Source organism: Macaca thibetana, chromosome 7 (genome assembly GCF_024542745.1).
Source record: "Macaca thibetana thibetana isolate TM-01 chromosome 7, ASM2454274v1, whole genome shotgun sequence".
Classification (NCBI taxonomy): Eukaryota; Metazoa; Chordata; class Mammalia; order Primates; family Cercopithecidae; genus Macaca; species Macaca thibetana.
The window spans coordinates 35,980,246-36,007,265 of record NC_065584.1 but is presented as its reverse complement, the minus strand read 5'-3'; the positions used below and the strand labels follow the sequence as shown (position 1 = coordinate 36,007,265).

At 41.3% G+C, this 27,020-nt stretch overlaps 1 protein-coding gene across 16 annotated transcripts in view; it reads left to right on the top strand.

The window, feature by feature from the left end:
- Nucleotides 1-27,020, top strand: part of SIPA1L1 (signal induced proliferation associated 1 like 1) — a 408,737-nt gene that overhangs the window by 349,043 nt on the left and 32,674 nt on the right. For 13 of the 16 annotated variants that reach the window (XM_050797315.1, XM_050797320.1, XM_050797322.1 and 10 more), the window contains 5 exons: nucleotides 5,820-6,089; nucleotides 19,415-19,561; nucleotides 22,804-22,928; nucleotides 25,144-25,206; nucleotides 25,646-25,764. In XM_050797315.1, the coding sequence (XP_050653272.1) occupies nucleotides 5,820-6,089; nucleotides 19,415-19,561; nucleotides 22,804-22,928; nucleotides 25,144-25,206; nucleotides 25,646-25,764 (724 nt within the window). The remainder of the gene's footprint in view (nucleotides 1-5,819; nucleotides 6,090-19,414; nucleotides 19,562-22,803; nucleotides 22,929-25,143; nucleotides 25,207-25,645; nucleotides 25,765-27,020) is intronic. The other 3 variants (XM_050797328.1, XM_050797327.1, XM_050797329.1) reach the window with 1 other exon arrangement.

The following is a 27,020-nucleotide window of genomic DNA, read 5'->3' as shown; positions in this document are numbered from 1 at the left end:
ATTAGCTGGGTGTGATGGCGCATGCCTGTAATCTCAGCTACTTGGGGGGCTGAAGTAGGAGAATCACTTGACCCAGGAGGTAGAGGTTGCAGTGAACTGAGATCGCACCATTGCACTCCAGCCTGGGTTACAGAGGGAGACTCCATCTCAAAAAAATAAAAATAAATAAATAAATAAATAAATAACATGGAAAACAAGGGTCTCTTCCCTGTTCTTAGAAAATATGCCCTTTATGAATCGTTTTCAAACTACAACTTTTTTAAGAGAAGAAGGGACAGGGAGAGTATAGCAAACTTTCTGAGCCCCTACTAGGTGCCAGGCATTTTCTTTTTTAATTCTCATGCCAGTGAAATGGGAAAAGTTCCCTTGTCCCCCTCGCAGGGTGCGTGATGAGGGTGTAGTTCACTTCTTCAGTGCCCCACGGCTCGAACCTCTAGGGGAGCATACATAGGTGGGCAGGTTGTGGGACTCTGACCCCACGGCAGTACTAGGGGTGAATGTTTATAGCTCCTGAAGCCCCAGGGGGCGTGTGTTACAGGGTGCTCTTTTAGTTTTGCTCTTTTAATTTTGCTGTCTGTAGGTGGCTTGTGTTAACCAGTTCAGTTAGACCCCTGCCTTATCACAAGGACAGAGAGTTTTCTGTATCCCAAGGTTTTTGCCTTGGTGTACCAGAAGAATCAGATGACTTGTGGACTTGGAGAATGAGTGTAAGGTTGTATTGACTGAAAGTAGCTCTCAGCAGATGGGAGGCCAGAAGGGAGATACTTTTTCTGTGGAGTTAGGCCACTTGGTGACCTGGGCTCTCCTCTGACTGCCCCAGCCAAACTCTGTGTGGTTCTGCCGGTTGGTGGCCTGCCAGCATGCAGGTGCCTGTTGGTGCATTCCTCTTGACGTCCAGCCACCTGTGTGTTCCTCCACCTGTGTGTTCCTCCACCTGTGTGTTCCTCCACAGATGTGCTGCTCTCAACATCCAGCCACTTCTGTCCCTGCCTTGCTGGGGTCTGGGGTCTTTATAGCCATAGGATGGGGGTGCGTCATGGGCCAGGGGTGGTCTTGGGAAATGCAACATCTGGGTATGAAGGCAGGAGTTCCTGTCCTCAGCTAGATCCAGGGGAGGGGGTGGAGCCCTAGCCGGGGACCACGCCTTCCTGTACCCAGCACTTCCCTTTTTTGCTTCCATATCATTTAAAGGGACCATGCTCTTCCCTTCCCAGTACTTCTGTATCAGCAGCTTCATTTTTATTAAAACAATGATGAGAGTGAGGCTGGGAGAAGTTCAGTTGCTTCCCAAAGAGTGAATGGAACCAGCTAGCATGACAGCCCGATGGACAGAGTCCTGGTAGACTTCACTGGAAAACCTCCCTGGAGTGAGCAGGCCCCTTATGCAGGACTTGCCTGATTCTCATCCCCCAACTGTCACCCCTCTGGAGTACATAGCCAGCGTCAATAGATTAGTGTCTGTGACCTCTGGGTCTTCAACATCATTCCCGTGACAAGGTGAAAAGTACGTGGATGAACAGACTAAATTGTGATGTTCTGGATGGTGTTGCATGGAGTGGTCAACCTTTATTCTGTTGAGGGACACTAGCCTGTAGTTCTTAAAGAAAGCAATTAAGGGCCATTCAAAATGACAAGCTAAAAACAAACAGGCTACATAAGACCAAATTACCTCTTAAATAAGAACAGGTCACAGCATTTTTTCATTTTAAAAATTCAGTATTTTAAAGTGCTAAAGCATACTGCTTTAGAGTGAAGAAGGCAATTACAAATCATCTGGTTCAGATCTCTCATTTTTCAGGTGAGTTTTGATTCAAAGAGTTTATGTGTTTTTTCCAAGCCAGAGTCACATGGCTTAAAGGACCAAGCCATCCTCAAACATAAAACTTTTCTGACTTGTGAGTCCAGTGTTGTGATGTTCTGTTCAATTTCCTAGTCAACCATTTCTCTGTATTCCATAGGGTCTTAAGGAAAAAGGAGAGAGTTATGAGAAATAAAGATTAAAAGAGAAAGAATACAAAGACTGAAAAACAGAACAAGGGGATGGAGTAGCTTTTCCATTAATTTAGGGTTTGAACAGGTTACCTCTTATCACTTTTAGCGTTGACATTGTAATTCCTGCTGGCCATAGCCCTTTAATTGGGTTTTATAAAAGTTGTTGAATTTTCCTTGGAGAATTGGAATGGTTTAGTTAATGACTAAAATAAGACTAACCTACATAGTCTTACCTACATAGTACATATTAATTCTGTGGGTTCAAATCCTGGCTTTGCCACCTGCTGGCTGTGTAAACTTGGCAAGTTAATCTCTCTAGGCCTCTATTTCCTCCTCTACAAAGAGGGGATAATAATAGCATCCACTTCATAGAGTTGCTGTAATGTGGCTAAATTCATGCCTGGCCCAATTTAAGTTATAAGTATTATTAGAGTTACCATTCTTCAACACAGAATTTTACTTAGAATGATATAATAAAAATCGTTTTATGAAAGTTTATGCATAGCATTAAAAGTCAGTTTTTATCTGCATTCTTCAGTCTGTTGTATACTTCTTGATTCTACATATCATTCTTCTGTTTTGCAGAGATAAGTAAGAGACCAGGAAGCCAGTGATGGTTACCCTAGCCACGAAAGGCAATCAGAAATGGCGAGTAGCTGAAGTTTAGCTCTGCAGAACCTTCTGTGCTTATTCATTGTTTATGAATGAATATTCTCTCTGCTCAGACTTTATCATACTGTATTTGGCCAATGTGGGATATGAAGAAAGTTTCTAGTTACATGTTATGAGTGGTGGAAATAAAATATAGACTATGGAGAAGACAACATCTTTGGCCAGAGAGGCCTTCTAGCTAGTTTTCATACTAAATGTTAAGCAGTTTAAAAGACTATTTCAAAGAGTGTTTGAAGGAGCCCAAAGATAAAGTAACTTGTCTGTTTGATATTCCTTTATTACTATTATTGTGTCTGTTACCATTATCATTATTTGTTTTGTTCTCTGCCTGATGCAAAATGGACTTAAAACAACCTATGAAAGTACTTGTGGGCTGGGCACAGTGGCTAATGCCTGGAATCCCAGTACTTTGGGAGGCTGAGACAGGTACATCACTTGAGCTCAGGAGTTTGAGACCAGTCTGGTCAACATGGAGAAACCCTGTCACTACAAAAAATACAAAAACTAGCTGAGCGTGGCAGTGCACACCTGTAGTCCCAGCTACTCAGGAGGCTGAGATTGGAGGATCACTTGAGCCCAGGAGGTTGAGACTGTGGTGAACCTTGATCACGTCACAGCACTCCAGCCTAGGCAACACAGCAAGACCTTGTCTCAGAAAGAGAAAATAGTTGTACAGTATCAAAATAGAAGCTTAGCTAGGGAATTGGAGGTGGAAGAGGTAGTAGTGAAAGCAAAACATGGTCTAGGTAAAAATTTTTGGAAAGTTGGTGCCCAAAATACATAATAATAAAGTCTGTACGTTTGCTGGTTCCTAGCAGCCAACAGAAAGGGGCATAGATGATGATGCTCTTTGAGTTTACAAGTTAAAACAAGAACATTGCTGAGGAGAAGCAAAGCTAGTCCAGATTTTGAGCAGAAGTGAAATTTTTCCATGGATTATTATAAATTTTAATCAATATTCCTTTGGTAAAGTGTAACATTTTTGCATTGTATTTACAGATCCAGAACATTAGATCTTTATAGTGTGCCTTATTTAGTCAGAAATGAAAGACTGTAGTCAGAAATGAAAGACTGTAAACTATACCATTGTGTATTACCTCTATTAACAACCAAAAAAGGGTTGCAATGGCATATTTTTGTCATAAATACCAGAATCAAAGCTTAAAATTGTATCAGAGCCTAAAGTAGTATTCCTTACTATTAGAGAAAATGTTTTATTAGAGAAAAGGTTTTAATGACATAGCAGTCATTAACTACTAAAAGTAACGTCAAATGTGCCATAAAACAGTGTTCTACAGACTGCAGACCATAACTCTCAAGTAGATCATCAAATCAGTTTAGGATGTTGCTTGCGCCCAGTGTATTTTTGGTTGAAGTGTATTCACTCAGAATATAGCAAAACGGAAGACCTGAGAGGAAGGATGCACATCTCTGTGTGTATGTGGTGGTGCTGTGTCCCAGTGTGAAATGTATTTCTTACTTAGGTTGTCATCCAGAAAGTTTAAAAGCCATTGCCATTAAAGCATAAAAGGGATACAGTGGAGCCTTGGGCAGAGGGTCAGATTAAGGTCACCCTTGGCTTTTGGGGCATTTGGGATACTGGTAAGGAAACCCCAAGAAGAAAGTACTCATTGGAGACGTGGGCTGTGACTGAGTCAGGTAAGGATGGCAGCAGGCGCCATTGTTCCCTCTGAGCACATGCTCCAAAAGCGACACTTTCTAACAACAAAAATTCTACTGAAGGTGGGGGAGAGGATGCGTTATGGAATACACATTTGAAATGTCAGGAGTCAACCCTGAGATACGTAGACAAGGTCATGAAAGAGTGGCACCTTCCATTGTCCTTATTCTCTTGCCAGCCAATTATGTAAGCCCTTCTACTCTGCCCCCCTGTCTCCATGTCTCACCTTCCCTCCCCACGCCTTCAGCCTCATCCACATCAAGACCAGGCCTTTGGCTGGACGCCCTTTGGGCCTGCATTGTCCAAGACAGGAGGCATGTGGCTACACAGCACTTGTGATGTCGCTGGTCCGAAGTGAAATGGGCTGAAAGCTGCTCAGACACCCTTTCAGAGCCCAGTTGCAATGTGTGGTGGCAGGAGTGTGAAGTTGCTCGTACCCCCTTTCAGAGCCCGGTTGCGGTGTGTAGGGGCGGGTATGTGAAGCTACTCATACACCCTTTCAGAGTCCGGTCACAATGTGCAGTGGTGGGTGTGTGAAGCTGCTCGTACCCCTTTTCAGAGCCCAGTCATGATGTGCAGTGGTGGGTGTGTGAAGCTGCTCGTACCCCTTTTCAGAGCCCAGTCATGATGTGCAGTGGTGGGTGTGTGAAGCTGCTCGTACCCCTTTTCAGAGCCCAGTCATGATGTGCAGTGATGGGTGTGTGAAGCTGCTCGTACACCCTGTCAGAGCCCAGTCAATGATGTGCCGTGATGGGTGTGTGAAGCTGCTTATGCACCCTTTTGGAGCCCAGTCATGATGTGCAGTGGCGGGTGTGTGAAACCGCTTATAGACCCTTTCAGAGCTCAATCACAGTATGCAGTGGCGGGTGTGGGAAGTTGTTTGTACACCCTTTTGGAACCCCAGTCGCAGTGTACAGTGGCAGGTGGCGGGTGTGGGAAGTTGCTTGTACACCCTTTTGGAACCCCAGTCGCAGTGTACAGTGGCAGGTGTGTTAAGCTGCTCGTTCACCCTTTTGGAGCCTGGTCACAATGTGCCCTGGTGAGTATGTGAAGCTGCTCATACACGCTTTCAGAACCCAGTCACCATGTGCAGTGGTGGGTGTGTGAAGCCGCTTGCTTCCTTTGAGACTTCGTGCTCTCAGATATGCCCCGTCATGCTGTCCTGGTGGCTTTTCCTCCTCAGGTCTCAGTAGTCCGGCCACCCCCAGGGTAACCATGGGTCCCATTGTGTTTTAAAGACTCCATATCTCACACTCAACAGTTGGGACTGAGTAAAGGAAAATACATTGTAATACTTCCTTGGGTTCTGGTTTTTGAAAAGAAAATAAGTATAGGGCCCAAAGATTGAAAGGTGGTTTGAAACAGTGGGTGAAATTGTGGATGCATTTTTAAGTGTTAATGAGAATCAATGTGGTTCCACCAACAAGAAAAAGCAGTATCCATTGTGTTTCTCCCTATGCCTTACCCCTAATAGGAGTTGCTCTGAAACCTACCGCATGCCAGTGATGGAGTACAAAATGAATGAAGGTGTTTCATACGAATTCAAGTTTCCCTTCCGAAATAATAACAAATGGCAGAGGAACACCAGCAAGGGGCCTCATTCACCTCAAGTCCCGTCCCAGATGCAGAGTCCCATGACCTCGCGGCTGAATGCTGGAAAAGGAGATGGGAAGATGCCTCCTCCAGAAAGAGCTGCCAACATCCCTCGAAGCATCTCCAGTGACGGGCGCCCACTAGAGAGGCGGTAAGGGTGCCTTCAAAGGTTTGCTCTCTCTCTCTCTACCCCAAATGTAAGTAACACAGACCCATAAGCACTAGTTTTAGGCCTTCTCATATTTTACTAGAAACAAAGAATTAAACTGAGGTACATACTATAGTGGCTTTCAAAGCATGGTAGTGTTCTAAAGCCATAAGGATGAACAGAGATTGATTCTAGCAAAGCCTTCAGCTCTGCACAGTGGTATTTGTGCTTTGCTCTTTAATTTCCGTGTGATTATCAACATTATCAAGCATGTCGTTACTACATGCTTAATGGCCCTGTGGATTAGAATTCAGCAGACCCTTTGAGGTGACAGTGACCATATGTCATCCTTGACAGTCTTCATCATTTTGGGACAAAACGATGATATAAGAGCAACAGAAGGCAGGTTTTTGGTTGACTATGTTTTTGTCACTTTGTTAATAAAGGATTATGAGGAAGGAAGGCTAGAATAACACAAACATATTTTTTACTACTCTGAAAATAGGACAGAATAGTGGGGAGAAGATGATACATGAAGATAAGTTAAAACACTTAGTCCTGAGTAAAATTAAGCCAGAAGGAGAGGGACTGAGGGATCCTAGAAAGTAAGAAACCAAAGGTTGTTGTTAAATTGAAAGCCATAGAGGGTTCCCTTCCAAAAGGTAGTGGGTTAACTCTGCCTTTACAAGGATGCCCTAGCAGTTTTGTCTGGAGTTAACAGTAAACTGCAGCACTTTGAACTAGAGTCCAAACCTAAAATTAAACTAGATTAAGTACTTTCAAAATGGGAATAGAAGTTGGCTATACAGATTTTAAGTAATTGCACTATAAATTTGGTTACCTCAAATCATGTACACTAAAGGAGGAGATAGTTTAATTGAATAATCTGCTAGTGGTCTGCTGGAAGTCATCAACTTCTTTTTTTTTTTGGAGACAGAGTCTCACTCTGTCACCCAGGCTGGAGTGCAGTGGCACGATCTTGGCTCATTTCAACCTCTGCCTCCCAGGTTCAAGTGAGTCTCCTATCTCAGCTTCCCAAGTAGGTGGGATTACAGTGTGAGCCACCACGCCTAGCCTAGAAGTCAGCTTTTTTCTGTCCATCCACTGTCCTTTCCCCATCTCTTCTGCTTGCCTTAATCACATCTCAGAATGTTTTTGTGAAAACCCTTAGACCTGGGAGAAGTCTGTATTCTGGGAACTGTGTTGGGGAGAAGGGAGGGTCCGCGTGGAGGCCAAAACGTGAGCCTGATTCATGTGAGCGGCAGGAACCAGGTCTGGCAGGAGCAGGATGCTGAGTAAAACAGTTCCCAGATACACATAAATCATCACCGCTCCAGTTTGGGAGCAGAGAGCAGGAAGCTTTAGAAACCACACTGTGAATTCTTTATCTTAGTCTGACTTTTGAGTTGTTGCATGAAACATTGCCATTTAACTATTTTAGGTTACTAGGATACTATGTAGAAATAATTTAATAAAAACAGACAAAATTTAATTAAAGCAGACAAACCAAAAAAATAGTCATCTTTTTACAGTTTCTCATTTCATCCTGGAGATCTATTTACAGAGCCTTGCTATTTATCTCAATAAAAGTTTCGTCTCCCATAGTGGCCCCATTACCATCTGGACTCCTCTCTCTTTCCTTATTTTTGAGGAAGAAAACATCCAGGAGACCTCTGAGTAAATTCTTTGTTCGACGCATTCCAGACTTGGCTGCCTCTGATGTGTGTGCTAACTGGAATTCATGATTTGGCCCCCATTTTGAAAGATGAACCCAGGAAATCATTGTATAGAAAAGGACCTTTTCCACCTCAATGCTGTTTTCTTTCTCTCCAGAACAATCAGCAGGCTTTCACAAGTGAAATTGGTTTTGTGTCATTTCCTTTATACAGTATTCCATTTGAGAATGTATTTTGATTCCATGTTGAATTTAATTTCTGCAACAGAAACTAAAGCTCCTTGCCAGTCATACTGACCTTCAAAAGGGAAAATATTTTTTGTAGCTGAGTATCATCTTTCGATGGGAGCAGCTTTCAGTGCTAGAGAATGCAGAACTCCATTTTTTCCAGATGTAGATCCTTGAGTTCTAGAAGTAATTTCTGTGCCTTTCTTCTTTACTCCACCCAGCGGAAAATGTGTCTCAGTACGTGCTCCTTCTAGAAGACCATTAGAGTAGCTTGTGACTCTCTAAGCTGCAGAGGTGAAAGGGCCATAGGTGGGGCTGACGAGCTTTTCAGGAAAATTTTACCTCTACGTACTGCCCCCTTAGTCTCTGGTATATATTAAGTACACTAGACTGGGATTTCAGCTCTTAGGATGCAGGGCTTAGATGACTTGTGAGATCTCAGTCCTGTGGTTTCCAGGATATTAGGATGATTTGGGTCATCTTCATTTTGAAATACATGGTAATTAATTGGATGGATATTCTTCTTTTATGAAAATTTAAAGTTCAGTTTCTTACCCCATCATTCCTAATTTTTAGTAAAAAATATCTTTTAAGTTTTAATTTCGAGGCATACAAAGAAGATACTATAGATTGAATATCCTAATCCAAAAGTCTGAAATCCATAATACTACAAAAATCTAAAACTTTTTGAGCACTGACATGATGCTCAAAGGAAATGATCATTGGAGGATTTCAGATACTCGGATTAGGGATGCTCAGCTGCAAGTGTAATGCAAATATTTCAAAATCCAAAAACATCCAAATGCCAAAACATTTCTGGTCCAAAGAATTTAGGATACAGGCTACTCGTGTTTGAGAAACTTTGTTTTGCTATTGTGACTCCAGGAATATTTGAGGATAGAGCAGATTCATGACTTTTATCAGAAATACTTCCTCAGTCCTTCTTGAGTCCCCAGATGCATAAAGTTCACCTTAGAATATAATTTCCCTCATGAAATTTAGTAAAACAGAACTGAAAACTTTAAGCATCCCCTTTATAGTCCTAGTCCTACTGAGAACAAAATACCTTATTGAGATACAGAAGTGAAGAGTACCAGGGCATCCCTCATCCATCTGACTCTCCCCTGCATACCAGCGCCGTCCTGAGTGCCATATACAGTTTGTACCTTGTACTCACCAAGTATAATTTGGACCTTTCAGAGGAATCATAAATCATGAAAATAAATGACAGGGTCTGCCAGACCTTGAATCTTGCCTAACCAGTAATGGTGTGGCCTAATATTGTGACTAAAGAATGCTTTACAGTTGTTCATTCCATTCATTTTTCTTTTCTCCCCTAGGTTAGGGAAATTGTTTTTAACCATAGAGATACCAGCTATACTTAAGCTCAAGTTAGCAGCCATCTCAAGTCTACTCCTCCAGTGCTCCCCAAATCTGCCCACTTAAGTCACCATGGCTGGATCCAACACAGTCCATTTTGGGTGAAAACACTAATTTACTGCTTATAGAAGCATAGGTTTTCTTTAATTTATATGTAATATCCCAGACTGAAAGGTCATTAGGAACAAAAAAAAAATCTGTGTAATATTTTTCCTTTAATATCAAGGTTAGGATTTTTATGACATACTGAAGTATGTTGGTGTTCTGAGTTTTAATAAAAATTCTTTAGTCGGTTGATGTTCTCCATACATAGTTAAGAGAAACTGACACAGTAAGAACTGATAATTCATTTGACATCTAAATAGAATAACGTCTAATTTCTATTTGATTTGAATGTATGAGTTTTATGCTCTCCAGGTGGCTTTCTGATTACAGAATTTTACAGTATTTGTGAGAGTAGTATTTATTAACAGAATTAACATTCATTCAACAGAAATAGGTAATATGATACGGTCACTATTTTGGCCTCAAATTTACCTAGAGCTTAAGGGTAGGATTGAAATAAAAATTGCTGGCTGTGGCACACTGAACTTGATACATTACTGTGTCTAAACATAATGTGGGATCAGCAATAAAACCCTGATCTGTGTTAATATGCTTATAAAAGTGGAGCTATTTGAGGGGCTTTGGATAAACAACAGAAATCTTAGCATATAAAATGATTTTCTCTTCTCTTTTTTTTGGGCTAATATTACCAGCCTTTATGTAAATATTTGATGTTAGAGCTCACTGAACACTTGGTACTTCTGAGTTTTACCTGGATGTCATTGACACTCCCCTTGAGACCCCTGCACTTAACTCTTAAGAAGCTGGATGGGGGGCCTTTTTTGTTCATGGAGTTATGGCAGCTGCATCTGCAGCCTCCCTCCCTCCTTCCTCACAGACACCAGCACCATATAGGGTGTAAACATCGTGAAAACAAACTTAAAAGAGTTCTCTCAGAGAGCATAATAGTCACGTGACCATTCAGTCTTGATTTTTAAGGAAATACTTTCCAAGTTTGTTATTTCTTATAGGTTCTAAGCCAGTCTTCCACTGTGTCATTTTCTGGTTTCAAACCATACAAGCACCATTTAATGTTTTCTTTTGTTTAGAATATTAACTGTGGTTAGAAGCTTCAGGACTTGTACTTTCCAAACACTGGCCCCTCCATCACAGCTTCGTGCCTTGCCGTGAGGTTCCCGAAACCATGGGACTTTTGAGCTTCGCTGGGATTGCTCCAGCTAGGTCCCCATTGCCCATTGACTTCCATGTTTCTTTTCATTTCTTTACTTAACTTTTTTTGAGACAAGGTCTCACGCTGTCACTCAGGCTGGGATGCGGTGACACTGATCTTAGCTCACTGTAAACTCCAACTCCTGTGCTCAAGTCATCCTCCCACCTCAACCTCCTGAGTAACTAGTACTGCAGGTGCATGCCACACCACACCCAGCTTATGTGTTTAAATGATTTTTTTTTATAGAGACAGTGTCTCACTGTATTGCCCAGACTAGTTGTAAACTCCTAGCCTCAAGTGATCCTCCCTCCTCAGCCTCCCAAAGTGCTGGGATCACAGGTGAGAGCCACTGCACCCAGCTGACTTCTACATTTCTAAAGCTTCTGGATGGTGTTAGGTCCTTAACTTACTTGATACCATTCACTACTCCCTTCTCCTTCAAATTCCATTTCCTTGTCTTCCAAAATGTATTCCTGATTTTTTTGTATCATCAGCTCTTTGCACCTATCTCATCACCCTGAAATTTTTATGTTCCCCACTTCTTCCTCATTTTTATTTGAATCCCACACTGTGCAATTCTTCTAGATGGTTCATCCACTTGAGCAACCTCAACCATCATCTGTATGTGGGCAGTTCCTTAGCTGTCTGTTTTGCCTTGGTCTCCTTTTCACTTTTCATATTCGTGTGCCTGACTACCTACTGAACATTTGCACTTGAAAGGCATGAAAGTGTCTCACATTCACAAGTTCAAACTGACTTGACCTTCACCCCTGCCCCTCCTTCTGCCTCTTCCATCTCTTGTGTTACCCACCTTGGTGGACGGCTTTGCCATCTACCTGAGTATCCAGAATAGAAGTAGAATTTGTTATCAATTTCCCGTCGGCACTATCATCCCATCTCCACACACGTTCCTGCCATTGCCTGAGAAGTCCTCATTTTGCACTGAGATTCTTTTGCTTACCTAAACTGTTGCCAACAGCCTCTAGGTATGATTACCAACCTCCCACTGGAAGGATGACCTAATAAAAATAGAAATACTCCTCACGCTGTGCCTTTCATTATAGCCCTTCCATGGTTCCACACAGCCTTCAGAATCAAGTCCAACTCACCAGCAAGTTTGCCTGTGTTGGCTGGGTGCTGTGGCTTATGCTTATAATCTCATCACTTTGGAAGGCCAAGGCAGGTGTATGGCTTGAGTCCAGGAGTTCAAGACCAGCCTGGGCAACATAGTAAGACCCCGTATCTACAAGAAAAAGAAAATTAGCCAGGTGTGGTGGCCCATGTGTATAGTCTCAGCTACTTGGGAGGCTGAGGTAGGAGGATCCTCTGAGCCTGGGCAGTTGAGACTGTAGTGAGCCGTGATCACGCCACTGCACTCCAGCCTGGGTAACAGAGTGACACCCTGTCGCTCCCAAAAAGTTTGTCTATGTGGACTTGCCTTCCCTTTTCCCCTGTCATCGTCACCACCCCCATCCCTAGGCATGTGAGTGGCTCTCTCTCCTCTGCAATTACCATGTTCCCCTTGATGCCTTTTTAGGAGCTCCTCTGCTTGGTGCACCTTCCATTCCTTCTTTTGACTGCTGAAGCCTTGCCATGCCTTCTCTGAGAAGCCGCCTTTAATTTCTCCAAAACACTCTCCTCCCATTTCTACCTTAACTGCCCCACTAGGAATGTTCTTACCACCACATGGCTTCTTCACTCACAAAATTTATGAAACTTCACTTTAATGTTATTTTTTTAAACTTAGCTTGTCTTATTTATCTTTGTATTCCAAATATCAGCTATAGACTCTGGCATTTAATAGACTCCCAATGCTTTTTTTAAAAAAACGTTATTTGGTAATTAAACCAGGAGACCTCATAGTTTACCATCTTGTGTCCACACTTCACATGGTACTCCAGCTTTCCACGCTCAGAGTTCCCTCACCTTTCCATTTGTGGTAATGACCCTTTAATATCAAAAGGGCTTATTTAAGTAACTGAGGACATAATTTAATCTATCTTAGAGAAAAGAAACCAATTTCCTTTTATAAAAATTAGATGAAAGGTAAAGGCAAAGCACTTGACAGCCTGATAAAGCTATAGCATTAAACATAGATTTAAGTAGAATTCTTTGGGTTTTGTTGACTAAGTTTAGAATACTTCATTTTAAAAGTATATTGCTGGTAGAGCTTTTCTAAAATTGACTCAAAGTGAAATGCAAGATCTTGATTGACTTCTTCAAAAGGTTTTAGTTGGGATTGAATTCTGGTGTTGTATTTGTCAGCCAAGACAAGGGAGAAAAGCAGAGGGCTGCATTTGACTTAAAGTCACCGGACTCTGAAGGCTTCTCTTTTCCACTTCTTGCAGGAAACAGCATACTCTGGCATCCATGTCAGGATTAGAGTTGATGTGATTTGCAAGTTCATATTTTTAGATGGTACTGCAACGGTGGTTCCTATTCAGGCATTCAGGAAATGGACACAATGGCTTCAGTTTGGTACACCTCCCAGTTCCCCATCGTTTACAAACTCCAGAGTGACCCAGGAATGGGAGGAGGATGCTCCAGCACTGTATCCTGAAGAGCTCCGGCTCTTCAGTTACTTACTCATCATTCTGTGGGCCTCGAAATTAGCTATTCTGCACTCACTCTAGGGAAATGTTTCCATAACGGCTTCCTTTCTGCAGGGCCACCTGTGTATTAGTGTGAGCTGCCTGGAAACTCCTAGAAGCACCAGGAGTGTAGGCTGTGCTGTCCAGGGGCCGTGCTTTGCATCCTGGCTGTGCTACTGCGAGCGTGTGGCAGTGGGCAAGGTCCTGTCCTTCTGCACTTTAACATCCCCATGAGTCAAGTAGGTCACAGCCCCACCTCTTAGACTCTGTGAAGATCAATTAGGATAATCCCTTATCAAAAATGCTTGGACCAGAAATGTTTCAAATTTCAATTTTTTTTTAAATTTTGGGCATATTTGCATTAATCTTATTGGTTGAGCATCCCAAATTTGAAATCCAGAATGCTTCAACGAGCATTTTCTTTGAACGTTATATTGGCCCTCAAAAAGTTTTGGATTTTGGGGCCAAGTGCAGTGGCTCACACCGGTAATCCCAGCCCTTTGGGAGGTTGAGGCAGGTGAATCACCTGAGGTCAGGAGACCAGCTTGGCCAACATGGTGAAACCCTGTCTACTAAAAACACAAAAATTAGCCAGGCGTGGTGGCAGGCGCCTGTAATCCCAGCTACTCAGGAGGATGAGGCAGGAGAATCACTTGAACCTGGGAGGAGGAGGTTACAGTGAGCTGAGATCACACCACTGCACTCCAGCCTGGGCAACAGAGCGAGACTCTGTCTCAAAAGAGAAAAAAAGGAACAGGATTCCCATGATCTAGTCTGAACAGCTGGTATGAATTATGTGGTTAGAAAGCCAGTAGTAATTCTGTTCACAAAGTACACAACAGGAAGCGATGAAAAGACAGGCACGAGTTGCTTGAAGTCGAACATGACTTGTTCAAACTACTCTGGATATAGCACCCAAATTACATCAACTTGAATCATTGTAGAGATTTTTCTTTTTTTTTTTTACATAATTCCTAGTTGATATACATGGCTGAAGACAGAAGACTTTAACTTGGTCCTGTTCTCTGGTTGGATAGCATTTTAATTGCTAAGTTGTGGTAAAATGCTGTGCTTAATTATGGACTCCAGCATTTAATTTGTCCATCACTGCTGCTATTTGAAATGCTTTCAATTGTTTATACCACCAGCTCACTGTTTGCACTTGGGTTACTGAGGGCCTTATGTCCTTGTACATATCTCACCTTGGAATAAAAAATAGGAAATAGAATAGAGATGTAATTAATCCTACCTAATCAGTTAGGAAAATATTTTACCATCAACTTCTCACTTAGAATTCCATACCCATAAGTTGATAAGTTGTAATCAGTCATAATCTGCAGTGATCAGTTTACCTATGAATCTATTAATGTTGGCACTATATATGTCATCCTGTAAGTTGATTCATGGAATAGGTGTGCAGGACAGGGGTGGTTGTGTTAGAAATCTGTGTGTGTGTGTGTGTGTCAGCTCTCTTTTCTCTTTTAGCCTGGTGTGAAACTACTTCTGGAAGAATGAAGGACGTATCTTGGACCATCTCTTCCTAAATGTCCAACCCTTTCAACTCTTTGTTTTCACTGCAGTGAAATGCATTGTATATAAATGAAAATCTGGTGTTAAGTGTAGTATTAAGTGTAGTCAAAAGACTGTGGAAATAATGTCTCTTGATGGTGATGATCATGACTTTTTCAATTGCTGCATTCTTAGTACAATTAAAAAAAGCCCTGGTGTTTTATCAGCAGAAGGAAGCCCCAGAGAATGTTTTTTTTTAATGTTTTTTTTTTATGTTTTTATTATTTTTTAAATGTTTAGTTATTTCTTGACTAAATTTGTAAAAATGTAGGGAAGAAAATCTTCTGAGATTAATGCTGAAAGATTTACAGAATTCCTCTCTGACAGTGACGAGAGCATTCTTTAAAAAGAATATTGCCTGTATTCAACAGAATGGAAAGATCTCAGAGCAATTGAAAGAGGTGTTAATCTTCGTCCTCTAAACCTATTGGGACATTAACATCAGACATTTGGGGCTCTTTAAGACTAACCAGAAAGATCTGGATTTATCTCAAAAGAGAAGAAAAGACTTGTGATCTTGCTGTAACTTCACTGGACTCAGCAACCCTTAAAACAGAGTACACTTGTGAGGTGGGTTGGGATGGACAGAGATCCAGGAGGTCAGTGTGCTGGTTTTCCTATGTGAGCCAATGTGAGAGGTGCTACTCCCAGTTCTTGAAGCACCTCTTCAAAGTGGCAGGATAGCAATCAGCCCAACTTCCAATAACGATCAGCCTCAGGCTATCTCCGCAGAAGTGGACTGCCAGTACCCAGACAGGCGGCAGTGCCTCCCACTCTCCCACTAGGTCTGTTCTTAAATAATATTTGTGTGATAGTATCAAATTCAGAGTATTTGGAAAAAATAGTAAGTCACCAGAATAAGGGCTAATTGTGATTTTTTCTTTGCCTACCATACATACATCTAGAGTCATAAAAACATTTGGGTGGCATTCCATCAGTTGCTCTATGTGTGTGAACAGTCCGAAAACAAAGCCACTATTGAGTTATATAAATGCAAAAGAGGGATGCGAATGAATGCCAGCCTTCTGAAAATGCTATTTTTTCACTTTGGGATAACTCCAGTAACCAAATAGAATTTTCTGATACATTTGCCAAATAAGAAAGCTGAGGTTGAGAACTAGCCTGAGGTATCTTAGCTTAATATACGTTTTGGAGAGCAGGGTAAGAAAAGCAGATGTAAAGGTTACATCTTGACTTTTCCTTTGGAATTAGGTTGTAACTTCCTCATAGAAGCATAAACATTTCAACGTTTACCGTAAATATACTTCACTGGCATTACTTGTTTACTACCCCTAAGTCAAAAAATCATCAGACCCCTACACGTTGCATTAATCTTCACTGAGTTAACATGCCACTGCTGTCTCCTTTTTGCTGTTTTTCTGTAACACCTCCTCCCCTTTGCAGTAAGAAAGTCAAAGCAGCTATGAAATGAAACTATATTTGAAGTTTCTCTCTATTATGTGTGTTTAAGAGCCAAACTCTTCAGGTTGAAAGGAATGTGGTATTTTGTTACATTTGGATTCATGTCATTCCTTAAGCCTTACTTCGTTTTCTTTTTCATAACCAACTCCTCCCAGTCCTACCCCTTTCACATCACTTCACAATTAATTACTTTAGAATAATAGTGAGAAATTTGCAATATGTCTCAGTGGAAAAGAGTAAAGAGAAACCCATGTTATGGTACCCAGATAAATGTCTTTGTTTTCTCTTATCAAAACACATTACCTGAAGTAGAGATGAGCTAGTATCCCACTGGTCTGTGGCCCCGCCATACCTGTCCCACGCATACCCTACTTTGAGACCTGGCAACCTAATGACAGTGCCAGTGGGTGGTTCGCCCATATTTCTCACAGTCTGTATAGCAACAGCGAGATCAACAATGATAACAGGAAGACTTTAGAAACCCTGCCTCTTTTTCTTCTCACCACATTTCCTGAACACTGACATCCCAAGTCTCCCTATTTGCCCCATTTCACACTAGTTAGAACAGGCGTTGTCCTAAGTTCTCTCACCATCATTATGTAAGATTGATGATACTCACATGGGTGTCTGGGCTTAGATATAATTCTATCACCTGTAACTCCATCCCTTTTTCTTGCATTTTAGAAGGCACATTAATTTTCAGTCTGTTACAATTGCTTTTATTAAATTATTCACAAATTTTGGCACTTCATTATTAGTGACCAACTGTTGTTCAGGTGATCTAGCCCCATCATAGTTGAGAACTCCTGACTTGGGACATCTGACATAACTATGGTACTTGTCCTGAATCCCCCTTTTCTTCTTCTTTTTCTACACCATTGATAGGGATTCTCCTTCATTCAAAAGACATGTTAAGCACTCAGAGATGTAAAGATAAATAAGGCTCAGTCCTGGCCCCTTAAGAACAGAGTCTTAATTCACATTAGGGGAGACAAATACACATAAAATAACCATTCTGTATGACATGGTGTAATGGTGCAAAGAACAGACTGTCATGGGATTTGAGGAGATTCTAATCTATGAATTCAGAGCGATGATGTTGGAATCAGGCCTTTTTATGTGAGTAGCAAAGGAAGAAGGCATTCCAGGCAGAGAGAAAAAGATGAATAATAGTGTAAATGGGTGGAGTCTGAGAACTGGGACGCCTCAACTGTCTCTAGAATGTAGGGTGTGTGGAGCCATTAATGGGGATGGAGATGAGGATGGGGTTTGGTCAGATGGTTCAAGGCCTTAAAGAGAGTCTCGGGGATTTGGTCCTCTATCCTATAGGCAAAGGGAAGCTTTGAATAGGCTTTTAGCAGTCAGATGACTTGCTGAAGAGGGTGGGTTGGGGCTGCTGGAGGAATGGGGTGGGGAGAGCCTGGAAATTGAGAGACCTATCGGGACACTTGTACTGACCCAGGCTGCAGGTGAGAGAACTCAGAAGCCCTTCAGCAGGTTGGAAACTAGATAGCTTCTTTGTCTTTGTGTTTTCAGGACCAGCATCAGGGTGCCTGACACACAGTTTGTGCTCAATAAATAGTGGTTGAACTTAATTAACTATGGAAAGTAAAGAAAGAGGAAGGGCTCTTCTTCACCATGTTTAGCTTGACTAGTCACATGACTTGCAGTCTCAAGTTGTCCTGTGAATAAAGCCATTATGTAGTACAAAAAAAAAAAAAGATGTTTATCTTGAGATAACAAATATAGAAAGGACAGTGTGGGGTGCTGGAGAGTGGGATAAAACGTGTTAGTCTTGAAAAGGTCTGATTTGGATTGCTGGTGAAGGGTGTCCAGTCGACATGTTTAGGAGACAGCCGGAGACAAATCTGGGCTCTCAAGTCAGACCTGCCTCTTGGGCATGGATTAATTTGGGAGTTGTACTTTTTAATATCTATCCTTATTCTTTTTCTATTAGCAAAGCTTCTCAGCCTCCTATACCTGAGGCCCCATCCTGCCCTACTCAGAAGATAAAGAGGCACTGTGGGACAGGGCCTCTGCCGGTGAAGCAGCTTCTGTCTCAAGGCTTCAAAACTTTGACTTGCCTTAGGATAGCTTTATGCGCAAAGTTGTTTGAGCATGCAAACCCATTGCACACTGTCTTATTAAGAAAAAAAAATGTAGGCCTTCTCTAGGGGACAGCAGTAGTTTAGCATGGAGTGCAGCAGAATTAGAGTCTAGAGACCTGGCTTGTTGTGAACTTGAACGATGACTTAGATTTCACTTCCTAAGTTATAAAATGGAAATTACCTCCCCTGCTACAAGAGTCAAGTGATTTGTGCCAGCATTTGCTTCTGAAATAAAATACCATTGTTACTAAGGGTTAGCTTAAACCTAGTCACAACTGTCAGCACAGTGTCACTTACTCATATCCCTGTGGTTGCCATGTTGCCTACTAGAGTAGAGGAGGTAGAGGGGAAAAATATGTCTGTCCTGACCACAAAGCTATGGTTTCTGCCTTGACAGCCAGTTGGCAATGTGAAGGACCCGTAACTTTAGAAACAGATACATGAGGTGCCCATGTGGAGCACACTTCTACTGTGATATTATATATATTCAGTAATTCTAGTTAAATTCACCAACTGTGGTTTTAGGCATTTTTTTCATGGAGGGTTTTATATGGTGATACTACCACCAACCAAAATTATAAATACTAAATAGCAAAATCTGAATATTCATTCCAGACTGTGAATAATAAAATTGGAAAACAAAGAAGCATACAAAAAATGTACCAGTGTTACTATGGTCATATACTCTGGGAGGACTAGTGTGAGAAACTGGAATTAATTGCTATGTTAATGTCACTTGGGTTCAATTATCTTCTACTCTGCCATACTAGGAAACTGCATAAGCAATTTAGCCCATTGAATTCTGGCAGCTTTTGGAAGCATACATGTTTTCTAGATCTTTTTTCCCCTTTATTTTTTGACACCCACCCCCCCTCCCCCGCCCAAGGCAGTTTTCCAGCTGTTCCCTGAGGGAGTCATTTTATGGGGAAGTTTCTTTTGTAGGCTTCCAGCTGGCTTCATTTTCACTATCTCCATGAAGTCACTGTTTTTGTCACATTTATATGATTTTATCCATCATGCATTGCCTTGGGATTTTCCCTTTGAATTGTTGACTTCGTGTTTTTGTATTGCACATGCAGGCTGTCTCCTGGTTCGGACATCTATGTGACGGTCTCATCCATGGCTTTAGCAAGATCCCAGTGTCGGAACTCCCCTAGCAACCTGTCTTCATCCAGTGACACTGGTTCTGTGGGGGGCACTTACAGGCAGAAGTCCATGCCCGAAGGGTAGGTATGCGTTTGTCCCGTTGTACGTGGTCCCTGTTGGCGTCATTTCTTTCATCTGTACTCAGACATGTAAAATGACTTCCATTCAGCCAGCCTTGATCAATTTGTAGACAAACAAAAGAGAAAATGTAGTTAATAATCCAGATAGAAAAATGGCTTCATGGCTGGTTTAAACTACTTCTTAGGAAGTTTATCATCATCTAGCCTCTACGAAGAACTCAGTGGCAAAGAAATCAAATTGCATTAGTTTGTCCATTATATATATTGTTTAGTTTTACAGTTCAGATTTTGTCACTTCTTATTTACTCCAAAGTGGAAACAACACCTGTACAAGTTTAGGATGGGAATAAGAGGGAGTTAAAAAGCAAAACTGTTGAAAAGACACAGGGCCTGTTCCACCCTCCTTGGAGATTTACTTCTGGACCACACACTTTGAGGAGTTCCGACCAGGCAGGGCAGATCCAAAGAGAGGGCCCAGGTAAATGAGGAGCTCGGAGACCATGTGGGAGAAAGAACTGAGGATGTGCAAGCTGAGGATGAGAATTATATGGAGGTGAGGAAGCCACAGTAGCTTTCTTCCAGCACTCTTAGATTGGGGATCATACTTGTCTGTGAGGACAACTGAGGCCAGTAAATGAAAGTTACAGAGAAGAAGGGTCCAGCCTATTTTGAGGAAAATATTTCAAAGCTGTCAGCCTGCCCTGGAAAGAACTGGATGACCTCATGAGGCAGAGTCCTTGGTCACTGAATGTGTTTCATATGTCAGCCAAATGATTACTTAAAACTCCTTCAAATCTAAGTGTGACTCTTAAACTACTAAATGCTTCTCTGGACAAAGAACAATTAAGCTCTTCAAAAACGGCACCAAGTAAAATTTAGAACAAGTTTTATCTTAGCTCCTCAGGACTGGGTATCCCTTATACTCTGGCATACAATAAATTGGGGATGGGGGCATATATGAGAAATGAAATTAAAAGTTCATCAGATGAAAATGTTTTCCAAAGCAGAGTTTAAAGATAGTCTTACTTTATTGTTTATTTAAAACCAAAGGGCCAGAAAAATGTCCAGCTTTAAGTTCAGAGGTTTAAAATGTTCAGAGGTTTAAAAGTTTATACTGTTACCAAAAAATAAAAGCAAGCTGGGCACTGTGGTCCCAGATACTTGATAGGCTAAGGCAGGAGAAGGTCCCTTAAGGCCAGGAATATGAGTCCAGCCTGGACAACATAGGCCTGTCTCTTAAAAAATAAAAAAGTAAAAGCATGATTAGAATCCATTTCTTACTTGCATCTCCATGCCTTTTAAAAAAGTCTTAGTAAAAATTTAGAATAGGATCACAAATAGGTATATTTACTCTTGTGAATGAAACAAGGACCCTTAGGGAGGAGATGGCGAAAAGTGTAATTGTGAGTCATTTTTTTTAAATGACCACTTTAACCAATTAGAAGTTTTCCTAAATCAAGGATTTTATTTTTAATAAACGCTACATCAGTATGTGAGATAGCTTTGCTTAGTGAGCCTTGTGATGGGGTATGTAAATGAAAAGCGTTTGTGAAACAGTAACTGGGGAGATGATATAATAAGAGTTTTATTGGCTGGGCGCGGTGGCTCACGCCTGTAATCCTAACACTTTAGGAGGCCGAGGCAGGTGGATCACGAGGTCAGGAGATCGAGACCATCCTGACTAACACGGTGAAACCCTGTCTCTACTAAAAATACAAAAAATTAGCCAGGCATGGTGGCGGGCACCTATAGTCCCAGCTGCTCAGGAGTCTGAGGCAGGAGAATGGCGTGAACCCGGGAGGTGGAGCTTGAAGTGAGCCAAGATTGCGCCACTGCACTCCAGCCTGGGGGCCAGAGTGAGATTCCGTCTCAAAAAAAAAAAAAAAAAAAAATGAGTTTTATTAAGATAAATGTTTTTCTAGCCCCTTCTACTTTGCAGATGCTTTATATAGATTTTTCTCCTTGGATTCTTATAATGAAATTGCCGTTTTTACACATAAATTGAGGCAAAAATTCAGTGACTTTGTTCAGTCATATTTGGTGGGGGTTGGAACTTGGCCCCAGGTCTTCCTATTGTTTATCTCCTGCCTTTCCGGTGTGCTACTTCCTGGTTTTACCCATACACGTATCAGCCTATAGCAAGGAGACACCCACGAGCATCAGTTCCTCCAGGCCCATCTCAAGCCATCCTCCCACCTCAGCCTCCTGAGTAACTGGGACTGTAGTGGCCACCACCCCCGGCTAATGTTTTTATTTTTTGTAGAGCCTGGGGTCTCACACTGTAGCCGAGGCAGGTCTCGACTCTTGTCCTCAAGTGATCCTCCTGTCTCTGCCTCCGAAAATGCTGGGATTACAGGCGTGAGCCACTGCTCCTAGCCCCTGTTTGGTCTTTTATTGTGTAGATTATGCATAAGTTCATTAGTAACCACATATAAATTAGTAAATTTCCATATGAATGTTTAAATTCTACACTCTGGCACTTTTTCATGGGCTCAGTCAGTATTTAATTTGTTGATATTGCTAGTCAAGGCATATGCTTTAATTAAGCATGTATTATTATTTTACAAAGGGAAAAATAAAACTGGCTCACTAAATAGCTAAATGTTCTTTCCAGAAATAAACATTTGCCTTTATTTTTTGCCAGTTTACCTGCTTCCAAATTGCCCTTCCCAAAGGCAGTTTAAAATTTATACAGTTTGAACATGGTTTCTACATGATCTAAATGATAGTAATCTTTGTATTTCAGACCACAAAGCAAGTACTCAGAAAATACTTGTTCCAAGAACCACTGACTTAATGATTTAGTAAACTACAAAGTTAAGAGGAACAAACCTCCACAATATACCATTTGGAAGATATATATGGAACATTAATATTTAGATTGTGAACTTTTTCTTTTGGCTGTGAATAAGTCTGAACTTGGCTGTACGAGGGCTTAGAAAATTTTGGTTTCTTACACTACATACCTTAGGTTAGCTCAGTCCTAATGGCTTCTGCCCTCATTGTTACAAGTTTGTTTACATAGCATTCATACCTTTTTGAGCAGAGTGGTGTATATTGACCACAACATACACATTTCCACACCCACATAAACACAAACCAGGGTGTGTATACAAGTACAGACACGTAAGCAAAAACCAGTAGTGCCTGTCATTAAAGTTTAGTTCATTACACCCAGGACTGCCTTCCCCTCATGGGTAAGGTCCCTGATGTTGTCTTTGCCTTTGCGGAAATCACCACAGGTTTGGAGTGAGCCGTAGATCCCCGGCCTCCATTGACAGACAGAACACCCAGTCAGATATCGGTGGCAGCGGAAAATCCACACCTAGCTGGCAAAGAAGTGAGGATAGCATTGCTGACCAGATGGGTAAGTAATCAATTTCTACAAGAAGCAAGTGCTTTTACAAGGTGACTTAGGTCACCTCTTGATGATGTTATCAAAACATTTTTATAAAAGACAGCCCTAGTTAATAAATATGAATTAGAATTAAGTCTCTTAGATTATGTATAAGTGAAAGCAATAAATAAGACCTAAGAGAAAAGGAATTCTAAGTGACCCCAAATTCAAAAGTGAAAAGGGGATAGGAATTATTTTCAGCACCTAAATTAAAACACCAGACTACCAAACTAAGTGCCTTCCCCCTCCTTGTTAATTTGTTTTTGCCTAGAATAAGTACCTTGAGAGATTGCTTGGTATACTTCATGTCAAGTTAAAAAACAAGACTATGAACAAAGTGGGAAAGAAATACAATTATTGTTTAGTCATATCTGTAGCTTGCTTAGAATCTCTTTCCTCCCTGATGTGCTTTTAAAAAAAATTCTTCTCACTCTGCTATTAAGCTGTCAGCTAAGGAAATGTCTTAGCAGTACGAAACAGCTGGGTGGAAGAGATTTGCATTAGCAAGCTCGCGCCCGGATTTCTACTGCATAGCCCTTTCTTTCTATATATGTGTTGTTTCACAATGATACCATAACACTAGTTGATACAATAACATTTTGCCATGAAACAAGATTTTCAACACAGGAGCCTCAGGGATTTGGTACCAACGCAGTTGATGCATCATTAACGTGAATCTAGATTGTTAGACTGTTGGATTTTTTCCTCCTTTATTTAATCTCTAGTTGCATCAATGTAGGATAAAAAAGGTGTACATTTCAGAACTGAAAAGGATAACCTTATAAGACAAGACCCATCTGTTAATCTTCTCTGCAAATTCATTGTTCTGTCCTGTTTTAATGACTGTGCCCGAGTAAATGTACTAACCATGGACATGGCAAGGAGTGGAGATGTATTCCACCAAGACAGGGGTTGAGGAAGCGAAATGGAGTTCCTAGGTTCTGAAGATATGCTTTGTTCCAGTAGCTTCAGTGAGATGTGCCTTGTTATTGAAGCCATCTGTCATTCTCTACTCTTATCCCACCCACCCCCACACAGAAAACCTGAGCATATTCTGATCTGCTTTTCTACTCTTGACAGAATGTTTTAAATCCCATATGTTTTGATACTGTTGAGATGGTAATGACACATGTGAAAAGGATCCCTTCTTCAGCATGACTTTAGCAACTTTTTTTGGCTCCTGGTGCAGGCTTTGAACAAGGCTGCCAGCAAGCCCTTTGTGAGGCGTGCAGTGTCATGCCTGCCACACTCGGGAAGTCACACAGTGTGAGAAGGGATGGAAAGGGTAATTACAAGGTTCTTCCTAGACCCCTGTTCATTCTCTCACACTAACCTCCCTCTGGTCTTTTTTTCCCTGCATCCACTTTACTTTAGTGGCATCCCACTCTTAATAGATAAGACTTAAAAATGAATGTAGGTGAATTTTTAAAACGTATTTGTTTATCTTTTTCATAAGGTATACCTTTTTTAAAAATAAGATACCCCTGAAGTCTGCCAAAGAAGCCTTTCACCACAGTACAAGAGGTCCAAGTGGTGGCCTTTCACCGTTGAAAATCCAACCCTTCAAATAAAATGTTAAAATAATTTTAAAAATAATTTTTGATATCCCAGCATTCCAGAAAAATAACTCAGCCTTTCCTAACTGGCACATCAGACGGAATCAGAAGGCTTAGCTGGTATAAGCCATTCCAGGGAGAAGTCAAGAAAAATAATTGTTGCATTTTTATTACTCAGTACCCAATATTGAGTATATAATGGGCTGACCTTTCTCTACTCAGTTTATAAGAACAGCATTCTCTAATGACTTGCACTGATTGAGAATGTTTACGAGGTTCTTATTGGTTAGGCATCAGTGTATTGTATCAACAGGTACCCTCCTGACAGTGGAGACAGGAGTTTAACTTACTGACTTGGCTCACTTACCTTTATGGCTGTTTGCTTTTCTGCCTCTGCTTTTGGAAATGGTCGAGAGTCAGAGTCAAGGAGTATTTTGCCCTGTCCTCTACGTGTTAGGAAGGGTGTTTCAGAGGCCCAGGATTCTTGCTATTAGCTGTAGTGGTGTTATGGAGGATAAGTTCTTTATCTCTCACTTTTGGAACCCCATCTTGAACGCCAGCTTGGAGTCCCAAAGGAAGCAATTGTTTTAAGTAAACTAGTTGCTGTGTGTCTTTTCTGTTGTGCTCAGCTTACAGTTATAGAGGACCTCAGGATTTCAATTCTTTTGTCCTCGAGCAGCATGAATATACAGGTAAAATATTTCCAAAGTGTCATGGTAAGTAACACGTGATTGCATCCATGCCTGTCTAGGTAATGTAGACCAAGCTAGGTTAGCCACACTTGGCAATGAATGAATTTCATAAATTTAATTCATATAATCCAAATTTTTCCCCCCAAACCAAAAGTTGATTCTGAACTTTGCTGCGTTGTTCATGGCCTTTGGTTTGGTGGTACTTGGCTATGCTAATGTGTATGATGTGACAAGTTGTCACCAGCTGCAAGCTTTATCCATCAGCCACTTAAGTTTCTGACCTGCTGTCTATCATATAGACTCTTAACAAGCTTACTGCTGAAATGCAGAGTTTGCTGGTCAGTGAACTGAAAGATGCAATGGCAAGCCATCTTCATTTGTCACCATGTGCTTGTTTCTGCTTAGTGCCTGCACCATAATGTCCTATGCTGTATTCCAGAGCCAACATGCCATCTCCCAGCAGTATCAAAGGTACTGCCAGCTTTCCGAGAGAGCCCCAGTGGGAGATTAATGCGGCAGGATCCAGTGGTTCATTTGTCTCCAAACAAACAAGGGCATGTAAGTTAACTGTAAACTTAAAAAAATATTAGATTCCTAGCAGTGTACCTTCCTTGCACTGTGAAAATGCTCTGCTGTTTTCTCTACATGGCCAAAGAGGAAATCATTCTGGCAAAGGGTGGTCGTTTGCTGCCATGGCCTTGCAGTTTCTGCTGCTATGGCCTTTCGATTGCTTTGAGATAAATTGTAATTCCTCATTGCTGTGCTTCTGCCACACCCACAGGTCTGGTCATCTGATTCAATCACTAACAATCCTGGAATGTTAGGAATGGAAATGTATTAGAAGTTGATTTTTTTTTGCTTACACAATTGCAAGCATGAGATGTGGTTAGAGTGTCAGTCCTGCTCCAGCCATGGGAGGACTCCAGCAGGACTGATGCTCCAACCATACCTTTGACTCTGCTGCAGTAAAGGAGGAATAGGAGACAGACAGCTTCCCCTGTGCCTCCTCTACCGCTTCTCTTATCTTTCATAGCCATACACATTTCATCCCACATTTCATCCTTTTGCTATAGTAATACACACTTCCTTCTCACTTACAGTAAAATTGGGAATATGAGGTTATCATTCTCCAACCCCCCTCTTATTCTTTTTTTTCCTCACTCTTCTTCCCTGATACTGCTAATGGGATGGGACGCCCTCCCCATGCGGTTGATTTCCTTGGTGTGTCTGTTCACTGGAATGTGTATGTTTATATTCACGTCATTCTATAGAATGAGGAAATACTGTATTTCATGCTTACTAGTTCACTATGGAAGATGCCCAGAGAACTTTAAATGAGAGATGCATGTAAGTTTTGCTGTAGAAAAATGAATATTGAGCCAAAAAAAACAAGGGAGAGTGAGCATGCCCTGCACTTTGCTCTGAAGAAAAAGATTTGCTGAGGAAAATCTTTTTTTTTTTTTTTTTTTTTTTTTTTTATTATGAGATGGAGTCTCGCTCTGTCGCCCAGGCTGGGGTGCGGTGGCGCGAACTCAGCTCACTGCACCCAGCCTACTGAGCAGAATCTTTCTATGAGGAAAATATTTACTGAGACAAGTTGTGACAATGTGATATTGTCACAATTCTACTTGTAAATGATAGATTATCCCAACTGATCTATAAATTTCTCCTCATTAATAATTTTTATACTGATTACATGATAAAATAATATTTTGGACAGGTTGGGCTAGATAAAATATATTATTAAAATTAATTTCACATGTTTCTTTTCTACTTTTTAAAATTTGGCTACTAGAAAATTTAATATTACATGT